General features: G+C 43.4%; 1 protein-coding gene across 1 annotated transcript in view; it reads left to right on the forward strand.

Moving 5' to 3' along the window:
• LOC139531541 (catenin delta-2-like) overlaps positions 1-22,341 on the forward strand; it is a 571,014-nt gene that overhangs the window by 163,654 nt on the left and 385,019 nt on the right. Inside the window, exon 3 of the mRNA XM_071328059.1 lies at positions 14,620-14,735. Coding sequence (XP_071184160.1) covers positions 14,620-14,735 — 116 coding nt within the window. The remainder of the gene's footprint in view (positions 1-14,619; positions 14,736-22,341) is intronic.

Below are 22,341 nucleotides of genomic sequence, written 5' to 3' on the forward strand. Positions count from 1 at the left end.
TCTCTAGCATGACTAGACCCAGCCTCATCTACACCACCATCTCTAGCATGACTAGACCCAGCCTCATCTACACCACCATCCATAGCCTGACTAGACCCAGCCTCATCTACACCACCATCTCTAGCCTGACTAGACCCAGCCTCAGCTACCCCACCATCTCTAGCATGACTAGACCCAGCCTCATCTACACCACCATCTCTAGCCTGACTAGACCCAGCCTCAGCTACACCACCATCTCTAGCATGACTAGACCCAGCCTCATCTACACCACCATCCATAGCCTGACTAGACCCAGCCTCATCTACACCACCATCTCTAGCATGACTAGACCCAGCCTCATCTACACCACCATCTCTAGCATGACTAGACCCAGCCTCATCTACACCACCATCCATAGCCTGACTAGACCCAGCCTCATCTACACCACCATCTCTAGCCTGACTAGACCCAGCCTCATCTACACCACCATCTCTAGCCTGACTAGACCCAGCCTCATCTACACCACCATCTCTAGCATGACTAGACCCAGCCTCAGCTACCCCACCATCCATAGCCTGACTAGACCCAGCCTCATCTACACCACCATCTCTAGCCTGACTAGACCCAGCCTCAGCTACACCACCATCTCTAGCCTGACTAGACCCAGCCTCATCTACACCGCCATCTCTAGCATGACTAGACCCAGCCTCAGCTACCCCACCATCCATAGCCTGACTAGACCCAGCCTCATCTACACCACCATCTCTAGCCTGACTAGACCCAGCCTCATCTACACCACCATCTCTAGCATGACTAGACCCAGCCTCAGCTACACCACCATCCATAGCCTGACTAGACCCAGCCTCAGCTACACCACCATCCATAGCCTGACTAGACCCAGCCTCAGCTACACCACCATCTCTAGCCTGACTAGACCCAGCCTCAGCTACACCACCATCCATAGCCTGACTAGACCCAGCCTCAGCTACACCACCATCCATAACATGACTAGACCCAGCCTCATCTACACCACCATCTCTAGCCTGACTAGACCCAGCCTCATCTACACCACCATCTCTAGCCTGACTAGACCCAGCCTCAGCTACACCACCATCTCTAGCCTGACTAGACCCAGCCTCAGCTACACCACCATCCATAGCATGACTAGACCCAGCCTCATCTACACCACCATCTCTAGCATGACTAGACCCAGCCTCAGCTACACCACCATCTCTAGCCTGACTAGACCCAGCCTCAGCTACACCACCATCCATAGCCTGACTAGACCCAGCCTCAGCTACACCACCATCTCTAGCCTGACTAGACCCAGCCTCAGCTACACCACCATCTCTAGCCTGACTAGACCCAGCCTCAGCTACACCACCATCCATAGCCTGACTAGACCCAGCCTCAGCTACACCACCATCCATAACATGACTAGACCCAGCCTCATCTACACCACCATCTCTAGCCTGACTAGACCCAGCCTCAGCTACACCACCATCTCTAGCCTGACTAGACCCAGCCTCATCTACACCACCATCTCTAGCCTGACTAGACCCAGCCTCAGCTACACCACCATCTCTAGCCTGACTAGACCCAGCCTCAGCTACACCACCATCCATAGCCTGACTAGACCCAGCCTCAGCTACACCACCATCCATAACATGACTAGACCCAGCCTCAGCTACACCACCATCTCTAGCCTGACTAGACCCAGCCTCATCTACCCCACCATCCATAGCCTGACTAGACCCAGCCTCATCTACACCACCATCTCTAGCCTGACTAGACCCAGCCTCATCTACACCACCATCCATAGCATGACTAGGCCCAGCTTCTGCTGTATGCATCTCATTGCCCCCTGCATGTTGACCTCGATTTCCCCCACTGGCGCTTGTGCCCTCACCTTGTCTACGGCCTTTATGTGGGCACGCAAAGCTCTTATGCCCCAAATCCCCACACTCAAAACACCGTAGACTATATGTGCTGGCAAACCCTGCGTAGACCCCCTCCCCATGCCTCACTTTAAAATGCACATTTAGCTGTTGCTCATTGTTATTCAGAAACATGAACACTTGCCTCCGTAACGAAACAACGTTCTTAACGGCATCTGCCTGAAAACCTGCCGTCACGGAACCCGCTAGCAAACTACCCAAAACCACTCAGCTCTTTCCTGATTTGATCATCCGTAATAAACAGAGGCAAATTTGCAACTACTACCCTTGTCGAAGGGGTAGAAAGAGGCGAAATTGGTACCAACACACCCCTTACAAATATTCCACTAGCAATTAGCCTACCAACCAAATTTGCTCTTTTCATGAACACAACCACAGCTTTGTTCATTCTAGAAGCAGAATGTATAAATTCAGCTCCTACCTTTTCAGCGACTGCAAGCAGAAACTCCTACACTTTAACTCCATTCTCAGGAACACACCTGAATCCATGCCATATCGGCAGCGTCTGCTCCGCGCTAGGCTGAGAAGCCATCGCGCACACCACACCTTCCAAACCCCAGGAAACTAACTCTGTCCTCTTCCACCCTAACTTTGAAAAAACCTGTGGATACTGCTAAAACAAATAGTGCATTAACCCTCCACCATAGACAATAAAATGTAAAGAAAAGACCAAGGACAGAATGTAGAAAGTTAGTTAGGACAGAGCCCTCCACACCAAACACTCAAACTCCAAAAACTCCCAGCATGCACTGCGAGCGAGAGCGAGAGAGAGAGAGAGGTCTAATAGAACACAGCCTCAGGCCCGTCCCTCGTCTGTCTCTCTCTCTCTCTCTCTCTCTCTCTCTCTCTCGTCAGAGTGCATGCTGGGAGTGAGTCGGGAAGCAGGAGCGATTGTGAGAGTGACTGAACATTTTTTCACTCTATTGTGTTTTAGTATTTTCAATGTGTGTATATATATATATACACTACCGGTCAAACATTTTAGAACACCTTCTCATTCAAGGGTATTTCACTGTCGTCAAGGCAAAGGGTGGCTATTTGAAGAATGTCAAATATAAAAGAATTTGTTTAACACTTTTGGGTTACTACATCAATCAAACAAATGTATTTATAAAGCCCTTCTTACATCAGCTGATGTCACAAAGTGCTGTACGGAAACTCAGCCTAAAACCCCAAACAGCAAGCAATGCAGGTGTAGAAGCAGGTGTACATGATTCCATATGTGTTATTTCATAATTTAATTCATAATAATTCATAATCTGCAATGTAGAAAATAGTAAAAATAAAGGAAAACCCTTGAATAACTAGGTGTTCTAAAACTTTTGACCGGTAGTGTGTGTATGGTGTTCGGGGGAAGAATGTAGCTAAGCAGTGGGCACTATCATTGGGTATGATAGCATAACATCAGCCTCAAGGATGAATAGTGCTGTAGTAATATCCTTAGATTCCATTGAAAAGTTGAATACGATAGTTGAGAGTGGTGTTGTGTTAAGGGGAAACACAGATGTCGGTATTTCCTCTTATGAATCCAGCAAATAACGTTTTTCTAATGTGCCACCATTTGTTAAAGATGAAGTGTTGGAGCGAGAGTTATCTCGTCATGGTCAACTTGTTTCTACAATAAAAAAGGTCATTTTTGGATGCAAATCTCTTTTGCTGAAACATATCGTGTCTCAGGAGACAAGATCACATGATGTTAAAGAAGGATACTGACAAACTGAAGTCCTTTGGCTGCGGGAGAGAGGGAAATTTGGTGCATTATTGTCCCGAGAACGACCGCTCAGAGCCCGGTAGCAGCTCTAGCACTGGTGCAGCTAATGCACCTCCACGAAGGGATGAACATGCTAAGGGTTCTTGGGAAGGGAGAAGGTGGGCAGATGTGGTTGGAAAAGTAGGAAAGGAGAGCGGTGTGGCTATGGGGGCAATTGTGGTAGATCAGAGCAAAGAAGGAGGGGAAACAGCTGGTGAGACTTTGACTGTGGTCGCTGAGTTGGTGCTGGAAATTGAAATTGGAGTTCAAGAGGAGTTTGAAACAATGGAAAATGAAGCAGTTGTTTTCAAAGTACCGAGAAGTAAGAGGAAGAATGTAAGAGGTGGTGAAGGTTCTAATTGTAAGAGGAAGAATTTTAGGGGTGGTGAAGGTTCTAATTCTAAGAGGAAGTAGAGATTGATAAATCCATTGAGGATAAACAGGAAGTAGAGATTGATAAATCAGTTGAGGATAAACAGGAAGTAGAGATTGCTAAATCAGTTAGGGACAAACATGTTGTAGAGATGGTGGAGTTTCCCTCTGTGGAGGATAGAGAGAGTGAGTCATCTGACGCATCTCAACAAAATAGCGAGATAAATGTGGTGGAAGGGAGGTATGGGATTGAGAAGGTATGGGATTGAGAAGGTATGGGATTGAGAAGTTATGTCAATTTCTGAAATTAACAAAAGGGAAGAATTATAATGTAATACATTTTTTTCCTGAAAGTGAATTTTTAATTGAATCAGTAAAGGTTCTGATGTAAAAAATAACAGAGGAGGTTTGACAAGCCCTGATGTAAAATAACAGGGAGGTTTGACAAGCCCTGATGTAAAATAACAGGGAGGTTTGACAAGCCCTGATGTAAAATAACAGGGAGGTTTGACAAGCCCTGATGTAAAATAACAGGGAGGTTTGACAAGCCCTGATGTAAAATAACAGGGGAGGTTTGACAAGCCCTGATGTAAAATAACAGGGAGGTTTGACAAGCCCTGATGTAAAATAACAGGGAGGTTTGACAAGCCCTGATGTAAAATAACAGGGAGGTTTGACAAGCCCTGATGTAAAATAACAGGGAAGGTTTGACAAGCCCTGATGTAAAATAACAGGGGAGGTTTGACAAGCCCTGATGTAAAATAACAGGGGAGGTTTGACAAGCCCTGATTTAAAATAACAGGGAGGTTTGACAAGCCCTGATGTAAAATAACAGGGGAGGTTTGACAAGCCCTGATGTAAAATAACAGGGGAAATTTGACAAGCCCTGATGTAAAATAACAGGGGAGGTTTACACGCCCTGATGTAAAATAACAGGGGAGGTTTGACAAGCCCTGATGTAAAATAACAGGGGAGGTTTGACAAGCCCTGATGTAAAATAACAGGGAGGTTTGACAAGCCCTGATGTAAAATAACAGGGAGGTTTGACAAGCCCTGATGTAAAATAACAGGGAGGTTTGACAAGCCCTGATGTAAAATAACAGGGGAGGTTTGACAAGCCCTGATGTAAAATAACAGGGAGGTTTGACAAGCCCTGATTTAAAATAACAGGGAGGTTTTGACAAGCCCTGATGTAAAATAACAGGGGAGGTTTGACAAGCCCTGATGTAAAATAACAGGGAGGTTTGACAAGCCCTGATGTAAAATAACAGGGGAGGTTTGACAAGCCCTGATGTAAAATAACAGGGGAGGTTTGACAAGCCCTGATGTAAAATAACAGGGGAGGTTTGACAAGCCCTGATTTAAAATAACAGGGAGGTTTGACAAGCCCTGATGTAAAATAACGGGAGGTTTGACAAGCCCTGATGTAAAATAACAGGGGAGGTTTGACAAGCCCTGATGTAAAATAACAGGGGAGGTTGACAAGCCCTGATGTAAAATAACAGGGGAGGTTTGACAAGCCCTGATGTAAAATAACAGGGGAGGTTTGACAAGCCCTGATGTAAAATAACAGGGGAGGTTTGACACGCCCTGATGTAAAATAACAGGGGAGGTTTGACAAGCCCTGATGTAAAATAACAGGGGAGGTTTGACAAGCCCTGATGTAAAATAACAGGGGAGGTTTGACAAGCCCTGATGTAAAATAACAGGGAGGTTTGACAAGCCCTGATGTAAAATAACAGGGGAGGTTTGACAAGCCCTGATGTAAAATAACAGGGGAGGTTTGACAAGCCCTGATGTAAAATAACAGGGGAGGTCGACAAGCCCTGATGTAAAATAACAGGGGAGGTTTGACAAGCCCTGATGTAAAATAACAGGGGAGGTTTGACAAGCCCTGATGTAAAATAACAGGGGAGGTCTGACAAGCCTTAACTCTGTAAAGAGATGTGTTATGTGTTTCTTACTCGGTATATTTTTCAGGCATGAGCAGTGTTAAGATGTGTTCTTTAAACGTAAATGGGGCGAGAGACGTTTAAAAAAAGAGCAGCAGTGTATGGGGGGGGGGGCAGTGGTGTGTAGTCATAAAAACTCAAAAAGTGGGGGGGTGGCCATCCTGTTTTCTCCCTTACACTGAATGGTGTAAGGGAGTTTTTAAGTATCTTGGAGTGTACCTAGTGGATAAGGGTTCAATGGAAAATTGGAATGGGGTGGTTGAAATGGTGGAAGGGAGGATGAGGAGATGGCATTGGTTATCTCGTATGTCATACAGGGGGCGCACTATTATTGTTAACTTCTTATGGCTGGGGGCAGTATTGAGTAGCTTGGATAAATAAGGTGCCCAGAGTAAACTGCCTGCTCCTCAGTCCCAGTTGCTAATATATGCATATTATTGGTATATTTGGATAGAAAACACTCTGAAGTTTATAAAACTGTTTGAATGATGTCTGTGAGTATAACAGAACTCATAGGGCAGGCAAGAACCTGAGAAACAAATCCAACCAGGAAGTGGGAAATCTGAGGTTGGTCGATTTTCAACTCAGCCCCTATTGAAGATAGGGGTCATGTTGCACTTGAGGCTTCTTCTGTAAAGGGGGGCTGAATGAGAGGGGATTGAGTCAGAGGTCTGGCAGAGTGCCAGGAGCTGGTCACGCGCATTCACATGAGAGGTACCTCCCATTCCATTTGCTTTTTCTGAAGACAAAGGAATTCTCCGGTTGGAACATTATTGAAGATTTATGTTAAAAACATCCTAAAGATTGATTCTATACATCGTTTGACATGTTTCTACGGACTGTAACGGAACTTTTTGAAATTTCGTCTGCAACTAGTGAACGCGCTTTGTGAGTTTTGATTTGTTTACCAAACCCGCTAACAAAAGTAGCTATTTGGACATAAATGATGGACATTATCGAACAAATCAAACATTTTATTGTGGAACTGGTGTTCCTGGGAGTGCATTCTGATGAAGATCATCAAAGGTAAGTGAATATTTATAATGTTATTTCTGACTTCTGTTGACTGCACAATATGGCAGATATCTTTTTGTCTTGATTGGGCTCTGAGCGCCGACCTCAGATTATTGCATGGTTTGTTTTTTCCGTAAAGCTTTTTTGAAATCTGACACAGCGGTTGCATGAAGGAGAAGTGGATCTAAAATGCCATGTATAACACTTGATCTTTGATCAACGTTTATTATGAGTATTTCTGGAAATTGATGTTGCAATCACCGGATGTTTTTGGAACTACTGAAGATAATGCGCCAATGTATACTGATATTTTTTTATATAAATAAATAATATATATGAACTTTACCGAACAAAACATACATGTATTGTGAAACATGAAATCCTATGAGTGTCATCTGATGAAGATCATCAAAGGTTAGTGATTCATTTTATCTCTATTTCTGCTTTTTGTGACTCATGTCTTTGGCTGGAGAAATGGCTGTGTTTTTCTGTGATTTGGCGATGACCTAACATAATCATTTGTGGTGCTTTCGCTGTAAAGCCTTTTTGAAATCGGACACTGTGGTGGGATTAACAACAAGATTACCTTTAAAATGGTATAAGATACTTGTATGTTTGAGGAATTGTAATTATGAGATTTCTGTTGTTTGAATTTGGCACCCTGCACTTCCACTGGTTGTTGTCATATCGCTCCCGTTAACGGGATCGCAGCCATAAGAAGTTTTAACAATGTGGTTGCCTCTGCACTGTGGCATCGGTTGTCATATTTAGAGCCACCATCTGGCCTTCTGGCTAAAATGCAGGCGATTATTGTAGATTTATTTTGGGATGAATATCATCGGGTTCCACAAAGTGTTTTTTTCATTTGACAAAAGAGGAGGGGGGACAAGGTCTTGTACAGTGGCTTGCGAAAGTTTTCACCGCCCTTGGCATTTTTCCATTTTGTTGCCTTACAACCTGGAATTAAAATACACAGGTCTTGTTTTACAGAAGGTAGGGGGATTAGGTTTAAAGAGGGCTTTATTTTTTGTTGATAGTAGCCGGGTTTCTAGGGAGGGAGTACCTCCGTTTTACAGAGGCCTTCTTAGGGTTTGGAGCATAATGAAGGTGTCCAGACGCACTCTAGCGGAGTCAGTGCAATGGAGGAACCTCTGGTGTATGGAGCAAGACTGGATTGTACAACTGCATCAGTTCCATTTTACTTCAAGATTCTGGTGAAGGGCAAAATGATCACCCTAAAACAGTTCGTGGCCATGGCTGGGCCCACCTTAATGGATGGAGGACGGGGGGGACGAACATCTGGGGGTGAGGTTGGAAAGGACTGTCGGACAACTGCTGGGAAGCTGCAGGAAGGCTCTGTCAGCAGAAGAGCTTAATAATCACAAGATGAAGGTAGAAGATGAAAACGTCCCATTTCCAAGACTGGGGATTGCACCCAATATCCCAGATTCAGAAAGAAATGCGTTATTACTGGATTTGAGAGGGTTGGAAGAGGTGAGTTTGGATGAGGTCAATGGGAAAGACGTATGTAGGGTGTGTGTCAAGGTTTAGAATAAAGATACATTGAAGAATAGAAAAGACACTCCTTGGAGGGTTAAATTGGGTATTGGTGACAAGGTAAAGCCAGCATGGAGAGCACTGTACAAGCCACCATTACAAAAGGGCACTGATGACATGCATTCTTTTATTATTTAATCTTTATTTAACTAGGCAAGTCACTTAAGAACAAATTCTTATTTACAATGACAGCCTACCCCGGCCAAACCCGGACGATGCTGGGCCAATTGTGTGCCACCCTATGGGACTCCCAATCACGGCCGGATGTGATACAGCCTGGATTCAAACCAGGTACTGTAGTGACGCCTCTTGCACTGAGATGCAGTGCCTTAGATTACTGCACCACTCGGGAGTTCCATGGAGGGTTTTGCATGGCATCATTGCAGTTTATGCTTTTGTATCTGTTATTAACTCAGATGTTGGAGATGGATGTCATTTTAGTAACATAAGACAAAAAAAAATCACTGTTTTATGGAGTGTGAGAGGATAAAGCCTCTCTTTGAAGTACTGAAGTCTTTGTTTACAGCTGTAGGGGAGATTTTCAATAACACTGTTTTATTTTGGGGTTTCAATATAGTAAGCAACAGAAAATAAAATGTCATCTGTTCAAGGTTATTTTGGTACAAGCTAAGATGTCCATTGTTCTGAGTAGGAAACATAAGATAGACGCGGGGTATGGGCAGGATGTAAGATGTGTTTTTAAAGGCAGAATAAAAGTGGATTTCTCGGCTGTAAAAAATCTCCCATTGTTTGAGGAGAAGTGGGCTTACGAAGGAGTGGTTTGTTTTGTATAGGAGGGGAAACTATCTTTTGTTGATGAAATTAGTTTGTATGCTTTCTTATTTCATTTAATACATTTTTATTTAGGAATGACACATTTGTTGTTTAATTTCTGAAAAGGCGCAGTGTGCCATTATTTGTGTTAAGAATTAAGTATAAAATAAATGTTTTATAAACAAACATAAAAACTCACTCTCATTATCTCGCTCTCTCTCGCTCCATCTCTCTCTCTCTTTATCTTTCTCTCTCTCTATCTCTCGTCTATCTCTCATTATCTCTCTCTCTCACACTCTCTTGCTCTCAATATTTCTCTCTCTCACTCACTCTCACTCTCATTATCTCTCTCCCCCCGCCTTTCTCTCTCTCTTCCAGGCGCCTGTAATGACTTAACCAATAAATTATTAAGGCCAAATATCAGAGTGTTGCTGTGTTTGTGTGTTGAATATTTATAATACAAATTAAACAAGTTATTTGCCAGATGGTTGCAGTCATAAGTCTCAGCCTTACTGTTGTTAATATCTGGGGACAGTTTCTGTTTCGTGTGAGTGTGTGTTCCTATTTATTCGTAAATAGACATGTTCTATGAGTTGGTCAGTACAGCAGAGACCACTCAATACAAAACGAACAGTGTTAGATGAAAAATGCTCTCCCCGCTGCCTTACACTACTGACTGTCTCACCGACCTGCATGGCAGACGAAATATCTTTATTTAACATAGCAAATGTGCTGTGTGTGTGTTGGTCAGTTGAAGGGGGAGAGAGAGAGATGGGGAGAGAGAGATAGACCTAAGAGTTCTCTAACCGTCTCCTTGCCTTACAGGCCCCAGTCGCTCTCATGAGAGCCATTGGGTCTCTGGCAGTCATCAGCTTGTTTGTCTGAGAGAGGAGGAGAGGAAGGGCCAGCACTTTCACTAGAGGAGCAGTCACTATTCTCAAGGGGAGGAACTACACTACACACTCAGACCCACAATACAAACAGCTTCTATGAAGAAGTCCTCATGTCATTTCTATGACGATTGCTCTTCATTCTCCAGTAAAGGACATGAACGTAACATGACACAGAGCCGCAAAGTGTCTCTACGTATACTCTGTGATACACACACACACACACACACACACACACACACACGCACGCACGCACGCACGCACGCACGCACACACGCACACGCACGCACGCACGCACACACACACACACACACACACACACACACACACACACACACACACACACACACACACACACACACACACACACACACAGAGAGACACACAAACACACACATACAGACAGAGAGACACACACAGACTGACAGAGCGAGACACACACACACACACACAAACAGACACACACACAGACAGAGAGACACACACAGTATTCATAGCATCTCTCTAGGGGAGGGTTGGTATCTTCTCATCTGACTGTCAGCAACACAGAGAGAGAATGAAAGATGGGAGGAACAGGAAAGGAGTGAAGAGAAGAGTGCAGAATGAGGAGAGAAGAAGAGTGGAAACCTATTTAACTAGACAAGAGAAGAAGAGCAGTGGAGAAGTGGAGGAGAGGACCTGATTGACAGTGTTTGGTATGCCCGAGAGAGATAGGGTAACCTTTTCATAAGTCCCCTCATTCCCTCTCTCTCTCTCTCTCTTTCTCCCTCTCCCTCTCCCTATCTCTCTCTATCTTTCTCTCTCTCTCTGTCTCTCTTGCTCTCTCTCGCTCGCTCTTTCTCGCTCTTTCTCGCTCTCTCTCGCTCTTTCTCGCTCTCTCTCGCTCTTTCTCGCTCTCTTTCCCTCTCTCGCTCTCTCTCTCTCGCTCTCTTTCCCTCTCTCTCTCTATCTCTCTCTCTTTCCCTCTCTCTCTCTCTCTCTCTCTGATAAATAAAACTTTAAAGGACAACGGCACTTCTCTTTTTAATGGCCTGACACTCTCTCTGTCCCAAAACCGTCTGTTATTAGCTGCAGATTGGCCACTTTACTCTGACCTAATACCAGGGGGACTCTGTCCTGAATGGGGAGATAGGACTCCTCTTCTATCTCTGTTACCACCCACAGTGACACCAGCTTTAGGTTTATAAACTGTTGACAACTTTGTCTTCATCTCAAACACACTTGACTGTCATTTCACCCCAAATGCACTTACCATTTCCAACCACTCCTGTTGCTGCGAACAAAGTTGAGCTGATGAACGATGCCCAGAGGGGTTTCTGGGGGATTCTACTGTTGCTATAGCGACCTTTGTGGCTGGCTGCACTGCTGTTCTCTTCTATTCAGCTCTCGTAGACACACACACTTGCGTGCGTTCACATACACTCACATAGTGTGTTGGAATCCAATCCTGTTCACTTTCGTGTGTACACATACACTCACATAGTGTGTTGGAATCCAATCCTGGTCACTTTCGTGTGTGCGCGCACACACAAACTCTCACACGAATGTTAATGTGGGGCAATGCATTGCAAAGCAGACCAATCAAAAGGTATGCCTCTTCCGGAGTATGGTGGATGTAATTATGATCGAGGGACTTTCTGTTGGGGTTTTGGAGTGGTTTTTTCGAGCAAGAAATAGGTGGATCTTGAGATTTGATGAAGATCTTTGGGGAACAAAGCAGGTGCTTTTAGTCTGACAGTTTCCCAGACTGACGTTTCTCTGACTCAGATGGTAGTCGATTCATTGTAAAGACTTTTGATAGGGGTTTATTTCTGGTCTGTTTCCATTTTGAGATTTTTTCCTCTTCTGATTTGGTTTTGGTGTGATCTTTCTCTCGCTCGATGAGAGGAAAGGAAAGGAGAGAAGCAGAGGAGAGGAAAGGAAAGGAAATGAGAGAAGCGGAGAGGAAAGGAAAGGAGAAGGAGAGAAGCAGAGGAGAGGAAAGGGATGGTGAAAGAGAGGGTAGACAGGAAAGCAGAGGAGGGAATTGGAGAGAGGAGATGAGGGGGAGAGGAGGAGAGGGCTTTGAGCTGGGGTGTACTGGGCTGATGTGTTGGGGTGGGGGGAAAAGAAGGGATTTGGGGTGGGGGTGGGATTTCAGATTGTGTCAGGGGATCAACTCATTCAGCACCTCAAATGGCTTTCAAAAATCAATCTTACACACACACATACACACACACACATACACACACACACATACACACACACACATACACACAGAGGTGCACGCACACACACATACACACACACACATACACACACACACATACACACACACACTTTACACACAGAGGTGCACGCACACACACATACACATACACACACACACATACACACACACACACTTTACACACAGAGGTGCACGCACACACACATACACACACACACATACACACACACACATACACACACACACATACACACAGAGGTGCACGCACACACACATTCACACACACATACACACACACACACTGCACACACGGACTCCACACACACACACACACAAACCCATTCATAGGTGTAGAGATCAGTGCACTATCGATCTGCTTCTGCCTGGCAGTGATTAAACCAAACACACACAGGTTTCCAGTGTGAACCTCATCAGATGTAGTTCTAGCTGATGGCGTTGGAGATATGGAGGACTGCCAATACAACACTGTATTACAGACTATTGTAAAATAGACACAAATTGCTTATTGGAAATTTGTGACAGGCACATGAAAAAGTTTTTTTTTTGTGTGCAGTTCATGATTCTGTATAGAGTGAATGTCAATCACAGATAAAGAGAGTAGGTTACTTAAGATAGAAATTATAGGAAGGAGGTTGGTCGGGGAGGATGTGTGTCACGCCCTGACCTTAGAGCTTTTTATGTCTCTATTTTGGGTTTGGTCAGGGTGTGATTTGGGTGGGCATTCTATGTTCTATTTTCTATGTTTTTATATTTCTTTGTTTTGGCCGGGTATGGTTCTCAATCAGGGACAGCTGTCTATCGTTGTCTCTGATTGGGAACCATATTTAGGTAGCCCTTTTCCCTCCTTTCTGTGTGGGTAATTGTCTTTGTTTGTGGCACTGTAGCCCTTAAGCTTCACGGTCGTTTTTGTATTGTTTATTGTTTTTGTTGGCGTCATTCTTAATAAAATTAATATGTACCCTCCCCACGCTGCACCTTGTTCCGCTTCTTCCAGCATCGGCCGTGACAATGTGAAAGTCTAGCAACCCAAAGGTTGTGTGTAAAAATCTCATCACGGACAACTTTAGCATTTTAGCTAATAGCAACTTTGTAACTACTTACTACTTTTTAGCTACTTTGCAACTACTTAACATGTTAGCTAATAGCCCTAACCATAACTATTTAACTACTTAGCTAGCATGTTGCCTAACCTTAACCCTTAACCCCTAAATCTAACCTTAACCCCTAGCCTAGCTAACATTAGCCACCTAGCTAGCCTAGCTAACGTTAGCCTCAACAAATTGTAATTTGTGTAATGTACACAAATGCATTGTGATTAAAAACATGTAATACACAAGAAAAAGTTGACTTTTTCATGTGCTGGCCCTGAATTTCGAATAAGTAATTTGTGTCTATTTTACAATAAGCTGTTAATGTTAATGTTAGCCATTAAGTCACTTAAAGACCTTATGCATCAGCTGTTGCAATCCACACGTACACACACCAGCCAGATCGCTCAAGATTGGACGTCTGTCCATGTCCTAAGGACGCTGGGAAATGCCTTTCAAATCGAACACTGGGGGCAACAGTGAGCGCTTCTACCATCAAGTAGGCTTGGGCTTTGCTGGGGCGTTGTCGACGGGAGAGGCAAATGGGTCACATGACTCTGGATCCAAAGGTTGCACGTTAAATAAAGGTTCCATTAAATTAAATTAAATAAAAGTTCAATCACAGTTGTTTTTTACTTTTTTGTTTTTAACCCTATCCAAAACCTTAACCATTCAGAATGAGTGTCTTAACTTAATGTTTTAACCCTATCCAAAACCTTAACCATTCAGAATGAGTGTCTAAGCATAATGTTTTTAGCCCTATCAAAAACATTAACCCTTAACTAAAAAAAACGTTGAAATTTGACGTTTGCACCAACTACGGAATTTGACGTCTTGAGAAACGTGGATAAACGTCAACGAATCTGAAGTAAAACTGGTAAAAACATGAGACCTTGTTGCACACACATGCATACACACACGTAATTCTTCCCTTGAAGATTTTCACAGTAGAAAAACAGTTACATTGTTGAGACTTACCTGCAAGCTGTGTGTCCGTGTAGTGATGCATGCTGGATCTGTGTGTTCATTTGTGTCTATCTATCTTTCTCTGAAAGGAGCTGCAGTTTGAGAGGCTGACCCGTGAGCTGGAGGCAGAGAGACAGATTGTAGCCACCCAGCTGGAGAGATGCAAGCTGGGCTCTGAGACCGGTGGAAGTATGAGCAGCATCAGGTAACACACCTGTGTGTGTGCGCGCGTGTGTGTGCACGTGTGTGTGTGTTGTGTGTGTAGAATGGCCATCTAGCTCCCAGGGTGGAACTCTCTTTATAGGCATTCTCTCAGGGGGACACATTAATATGTGACACCCTCTGACACTATCTGCACACCTTGAATTGAACTGAGAGGACACTTTTATATGTGACACCCTCTGAGACTATCTGCACACCTTGAATTGAACTGAGAGGACAATTTTATATGTGACACCCTCTGAGACTATCTGCACACCTTGAATTGAACTGAGAGGACACTTTCATATGTGACACCCTCTGAGACTATCTGCACACCTTGAAATGAACTGAAAGGACACTTTTATATGTGACACCCTCTGACACTATCTGCACACCTTGAATTGAACTGAGAGGACACTTTTATATGTGACACCATCTGACTCTTTCTGCACACCTTGAAATGAACTGAGAGGACACATTAATCTGTGACACCTTCTGAGACTATCTGCACACCTTGAATTGAACTGAGAGGACACTTTTATATGTGACACACCCTCTGACTCTTTCTGCACACCTTGAAATGAACTGAAAGGACACATTAATCTGTGACACCCTCTGAGACTATCTGCACACCTTGAATTGAACTGAGAGGACACTTTTATATGTGACACCCTCTGAGACTATCTGCACACCTTGAAATGAACTGAATAGACACTTTTATATGTGACACCCTCTAACACTATCTGCACACCTTGAATTGAACTGAGAGGACACTTTTATATGTGACACCCTCTGACACTATCTGCACACCTTGAATTGAACTGAGAGGACACTTTTATATGTGACACCATCTGACTCTTTCTGCACACCTTGAAATGAACTGAGAGGACACATTAATCTGTGACACCTTCTGAGACTATCTGCACACCTTGAATTGAACTGAGAGGACACTTTTATATGTGACACACCCTCTGACTCTTTCTGCACACCTTGAAATGAACTGAAAGGACACATTAATCTGTGACACCCTCTGAGACTATCTGCACACCTTGAATTGAACTGAGAGGACACTTTTATATGTGACACCCTCTGAGACTATCTGCACACCTTGAAATGAACTGAAAGGACACTTTTATATGTGACACCCTCTAACACTATCTGCACACCTTGAATTGAACTGAGAGGACACTTTTATATGTGACACCCTCTGACACTATCTGCACACCTTGAATTGAACTGAGAGGACACTTTTATATGTGACACCATCTGACTCTTTCTGCACACCTTGAAATGAACTGAGAGGACACATTAATCTGTGACACCTTCTGAGACTATCTGCACACCTTGAATTGAACTGAGAGGACACTTTTATATGTGACACACCCTCTGACTCTTTCTGCACACCTTGAAATGAACTGAAAGGACACATTAATCTGTGACACCCTCTGAGACTATCTGCACACCTTGAATTGAACTGAGAGGACACTTTTATATGTGACACACCCTCTGACTCTTTCTGCACACCTTGAAATGAACTGAAAGGACACATTAATCTGTGACACCCTCTGAGACTATCTGCACACCTTGAATTGAACTGAGAGGACACTTTTATATGTGACACCATCTGACTCTTTCTGCACACCTTGAATTGAACTGAGAGGACACTTTTATATGTGGCACACCCTCTGAGACTTTCTGCACACCTTGAATTGAACTGAGAGGAGAACAATTGTTGGTCTCTAGTCCTATTGTGTGTGTGTGTGTGTGTGTGAGGGGGATGTGTGTGTGTGTGTGTGTGTGTGTGTGTGTGTGTGTGTGTGTGTGTGTGTGTGTGTGTGTGTGTGTGTGTGTGTGTGTGTGTGTGTGTGTGTGTGTGTGTGTGTGTGTGTGTGTGTGTGTGTGTGTGAGGGGGATGTGTGTGTGTGTGAGGGGGATGTGTGTGTGTGTGAGGGGTATGTGTCTGTGTGTGAGGGGGATGTGTCTGTGTTTGTGTGTGTGTGTGTGTGTGTGTGTGTGTGTGTGTGTGTGTGTGTGTGTGTGTGTGTGTGTGTGTGTGTGTGTGTGTGTGTGTGTGTGTGTGTGTGTGTGGGAATGTGTGATGTTTGTGTGTGTGCGTGGCCAGGCTAACTGTCGTCATGGGAGAAATACTTTAATATTCACGTGTTAATTAGAATGGCCCTAGATTGTCCAAAAACGGTTAAATTATGTTTGGCAATTATGAGTCTGACCTTGGGGTGCAAAAAAGTGTCAGCAGACAACGGAGAAAGAGCACTTCATGGAAAGAGGGAAGAGGATGATGAAGGAAGGAGATATGGAGAGAGGAGGGGGGCAAATGAGAGGAGAGGATGTCAGCATCTGACTAGTGTGTTAATTCATTAGCTTCTGTATGATAACAGCTTTGAGAGAGAGACAGTGGAGCAGAGCGGAACTGAATTCAGACTGCGTGTGTGTGTGTGTGTGTGTGTGTGTGTGTGTGTGTGTGTGTGTGTGTGTGTGTGTGTGTGTGTGTGTGTGTGTGTGTGTGTGTGTGTGTGTGTGTGTGTGTGTGTGTGTGTGTGTGTGTGTGTGTGTGTGTGTGTGTGCTTCAGGTGTCTATCTCTTCTATGAACTGACCTCATCATGATGGACTCTGAACTCAGCATGATGAACTCTGAACTCAGCATGATGAACTATGAACTCAGCATGATGAACTCAGCATTATGAACTATGAACTCAGCATGATGAACCATGAACTCAGCACTATGAATTCAGCACTATGAACTCAGCATGATGAACTATGAACATAACATTATGAACTATGAACTCAGCACTATGAACTATGAACTCAGCACTATGAACTGAGCACTATGAACTATGAACTCAGCATGATGAACTATGAACTCAGCATTATGAACTATGAACTCAGCACTATAAACTCAGTATTATGAACTATGAACTCAGCATGATGAACTATGAACTCAGCTTAAATAACTATGAATTCAGCATTATGAACTATCAATTCAGCATCATCAACTATGAATTCAGCAATTTGAACTCAGCATGATGAACTATGAACTCAGCATTATGAACTCAGCATGATGAACTATGAACTGAGAATGATGAACTATGAACTCAGCATGATGAACTATGAACTCAGAATGATGAACTATGAACTCAGCATTATGAACTCATCATGATGAACTATGAACTGAGAATGATGAACTCTGAACTCAGCATTATTAATTCAGCATATTGAACTATTAACTCACCATTATGAACTCAGCATGATGAACTATGAACTCAGAATGATGAACTATGAACTCAGAATGATGAACTATGAACTCATCATGATGCCCTATGAACTCAGCATGATGAACTATGAACTCAGCATTATTAATTCAGCATATTGAACTATGATCTCAACATTATGAACTCAGCATGATGTACTATGAATTCAGAATGATGAACTTTGAACTCAGCATTATGAACTATGTCCTCAACATTATGAACTATGAACTCAGCATTATTAATTCAGCATAATGAACTATGATCTCAACATTATGAACTCAGCATGATGAACTATGAACTCAGCTTCATGACCTCAGCATTATGAAAATATGACCTCAGCATTATTAACTATGAACTCAGCATTATTAACTATGAACTCAGCATTTTGAACTATGAACTCAGCATGATGAACTATTAACTCAGCATTATGAACTAAGCATGTTGAGCTATGAAAATAGTGTGATGAACTATGAACTCAGTATTATGGACTTTGAACTCAGCGTGATGAATTATGAACTATGAACTCAGCATTTTGAACTCATCTAAATGAACTATGATCTCATTATGATTAACTATGATCTCCTCATTATGAATTCAGCATAATGAACTATTAACTAAGCATTATGAACTATTAACTCAGCCTTCTGAACCCAGGATAATGAACTATGATCTCAGCGTTATGAACTATGATCTCAGCATTGTGATGTCAGCATAGTGAACTATGAACTCACTATGATGAACTGTGAACTCAGGACTATGATCGCATCATTATGATTGATGTACTCAGCATTATGAACTATGTACTCAGCATTATGAACTATGTACTCAGCATTATGAATTGTGAACTCAGCATTATGAACTATGTACTCAGCATTATGAATTGTGAACTCAGCATTATGAACTATGAACTCAGCATTATAAAATATGTACTCAGCATTATGAATTGTGAACTAAGCTTTATGAACTATGTCCTCAACATTATGAACTCTGCATGGTGAACTATGAACTCAGCATTATGAACTATGAACTCAGCACTATGAATTGTGAACTCAGCATGATGAGCTATGAACTCAGCATTATGAACTCAGCATTATGAACTATGAACTCAGCATTATGAACTATGAACTCAGCATTATGAACTATGAACTCAGCATGATGAACTATGAACTCAGCATGATGAACTATTAACTCAGCATTATGAACTATGAACTCAGCATGATGAACTATGAACTCATCTTTATGAACTCAGCATGATGAACTATGAACTCAGCATTATGAACTATGAACTCAGCATGATGAGCTATGAACTCATCTTTATGAACTCAGCATGATGAACTATGAACTCAGCATTATGAACTATGAACTCAGCATGATGAGCTATGCACTCATCTTTATGAACTCAGCATGATGAGTCATGACCTGTACATAGCCCAACAATAATTTATCCCAATTAACTACCTCTCCCCCTACTGTATTTATTTATTTAGCTCATTTGCACCCCATTATTTCTATCTCTACCTTGCACATTCTTCCACTGCAAATCTACCATTCCAGTGTTTTACTTGCTATATTGTATTTACTTCGCCACCATGGCCTTTTTTTGCCTTTACCTCCCTTATCTCACCTCATTTGCTCACATTGTATATAGACTTATTTTTCTACCGTATTATTGACTGTATGTTTGTTTTACTCCATGTGTAACTCTGTGTTGTTGTATGTGTCGAACTGCTTTGCTTTATCTTGGCCAGGTCGCAATTTTAAATGAGAACCTGTTCTCAACTTGCCTACCTGGTTAAATAAAGGTGAAATAAAAAAATACAAATAAATAAAATGAACTATGTACTCAGCATTTTGAACTATGACCTCAGCATGATGAAATATGAACTCAGAATAATGAACTATAAACTCAGCCTGATGGACTGTGAACTCAGCATCAGGAACTCAGTCTGATGAACTGTGAACTCAGCATCATGAACTCAGCAAGATCTCCATTCTGGTGTTATTCTCATGTTGAACACGCACACAGGACCGCCCTAGCTCTATTGCCTGGGTGTGTGTGTGTTTGTGTGTGTGTGTTTTTTTTTGCATGTGTATTGTATGTATGCACAAGCATGAATGTGTGTGTGTGTGTGTGTCTGTTCATTGAGAGTGTGTGTATGTGTGTGTGTCTGTTCATTGAGAGTGTGTGTATGTGAGAATGTGTGTGTGTGTGTGTGTGTGTGTGTGTGTGTGTGTGTGTGTGTGTGTGTGTGTGTGTGTGTGTGTGTGTGTGTGTGTGTGTGTGTGTGTGTGTGTGTGTGTGTGTGTGTGTGTGTGTGTGTGTGTGTGTGTGCGTAGCCTGCATTCTAATCCACACATCAGGCCTGGCTGAGGACCCACCCTGCTGGCAGTCATCCTCCTATGCTGCCTGTGTAGTAATGTGATTACTCCCCATATGTGACGGCTTTTCCTTGCTAAGCTTTGTCTGACGTCTGTTTGTGTGTGTATGGAGGATGTGTGTGTGTGTGTGTGTGTGTGTCTATGGAGGGTGTGCGTGTGGGTGTGTGTGTGTGTGTGTGTGTGTGTGTGTGTGTGTGTGTGTGTGTGTGTGTGTGTGTGTGTGTGTGTGTGTGTGTGTGTGTGTGTGTGTGTGTGTGTGTGTGTGTGTGTGTGTGTGTGTGTGTGTGATGTCTCGCTGGCGTGTCTGCTCATATGACGCTTGGCAGCTGGTATTGTGTGAGTGACTGGGGTCTTTTAATAGATACAGGCCAGGCTTTATAACCCAGCCAACTCAATATCTCAGTGTGGATATTAACAGATGTAATGGTTGGGTGTGGCTGATCAGAGAGCCATCTTTATTCACAGAGACTTCTCTAACTTTTTCCAGAGTTTTTCCCATGGCAACATATTCCAAACAAAGTGCAATAATTTTGACCAGCCTCATATGGCTCTGATTAAAAGGAGTGAATAGTGCACCATTCCAGATGCCCAGTCATCATTCAGTCAGAAACATTCTCACAGACAGGCCAGGGACACACACATCTAAATGACTGAAACCCCTTGTATTTGTAATGTTAGTGGATATCATGTTGGACACACGCATATGACCACTGTGTGTATGTTTTGCATACATCTGTGTGTGTGTGTGTGTGTGTGTGTGTGTGTGTGTGTGTGTGTGTGTGTGTGTGTGTGTGTGTGTGTGTGTGTGTGTGTGTGTGTGTGTGTGTGTGTGTGTGTGTGTGTGTGTGTGTGTGTGTGTGTGTGTGTGTGTGTGTGTGTGTGTGTGTGTGTGTGTTCTGGAGGTGCCACCCTGCCTCTCTTCAGGAGTGTTCCGCTCCATAAAGCCGCTCAGGCATCTCCACAGACGCCTCTCTGGGCTGAGGACCCTGGCCATCCATCTGTGGCGAGACACACCCAGGGTGCTAGTGAGTAACATATGTTCTCTCAGCAAGTGCTCAGCACACTTCGGATCGGTAATGGCGGTTATCAGTAACACACAAACACACAAACACCCCATGCTGGGGCTCAGACCCCAGTATCTAAGTGTTAAAGTGGAACCTGGAGAGGCAACATTCAATAAAAGATGTCAGAAGGTTACCTTGCCAGGCAGTGACTCTGTCTTTCTGTCTCTTTCTTTCTTTCTTTCTTTCTTTCTTTCTTTCTTTCTTTCTTTCTTTATTTCTTTCTTTCTTTCTTTCTTTCCTTCCAGCTAGCATTACCGTCACCCAGGCCATAGCTGATATGTGCTCTGTGTCAATACAACGTTGAAAGGCTACATGAAGCAGACTCAAACTGTTGACAGGCTACAGGAAGCAGACTCAAACTGTTGACAGGCTACAGGAAGCAGACTCAATCTGTTGACAGGCTACAGGAAGCAGACTCAAACTGTTGACAGGCTACAGGAAGCAGACTCAAACTGTTGACAGGCTACAGGAAGCAGACTCAAACTGTTGACAGGCTACAGGAAGCAGACTCAAACTGTTGACAGGCTACAGGAAGCAGACTCAATCTGTTGACAGGCTACAGGAAGCAGACTCAAACTGTTGACAGGCTACAGGAAGCAGACTCAAACTGTTGACAGGCTACAGGAAGCAGACTCAAACTGTTGACAGGCTACAGGAAGCAGACTCAAACTGTTGACAGGCTACAGGAAGCAGACTCAAACTGTTGACAGGCTACAGGAAGCAGACTCAAACTGTTGACAGGCTACAGGAAGCAGACTCAATCTGTTGACAGGCTACAGGAAGCAGACTCAATCTGTTGACAGGCTACAGGAAGCAGACTCAAACTGTTGACAGGCTACAGGAAGCAGACTCAAACTGTTGACAGGCTACAGGAAGCAGACTCAAACTGTTGACAGGCTA

This window comes from Salvelinus alpinus, chromosome 10 (genome assembly GCF_045679555.1).
Source record: "Salvelinus alpinus chromosome 10, SLU_Salpinus.1, whole genome shotgun sequence".
Classification (NCBI taxonomy): Eukaryota; Metazoa; Chordata; class Actinopteri; order Salmoniformes; family Salmonidae; genus Salvelinus; species Salvelinus alpinus.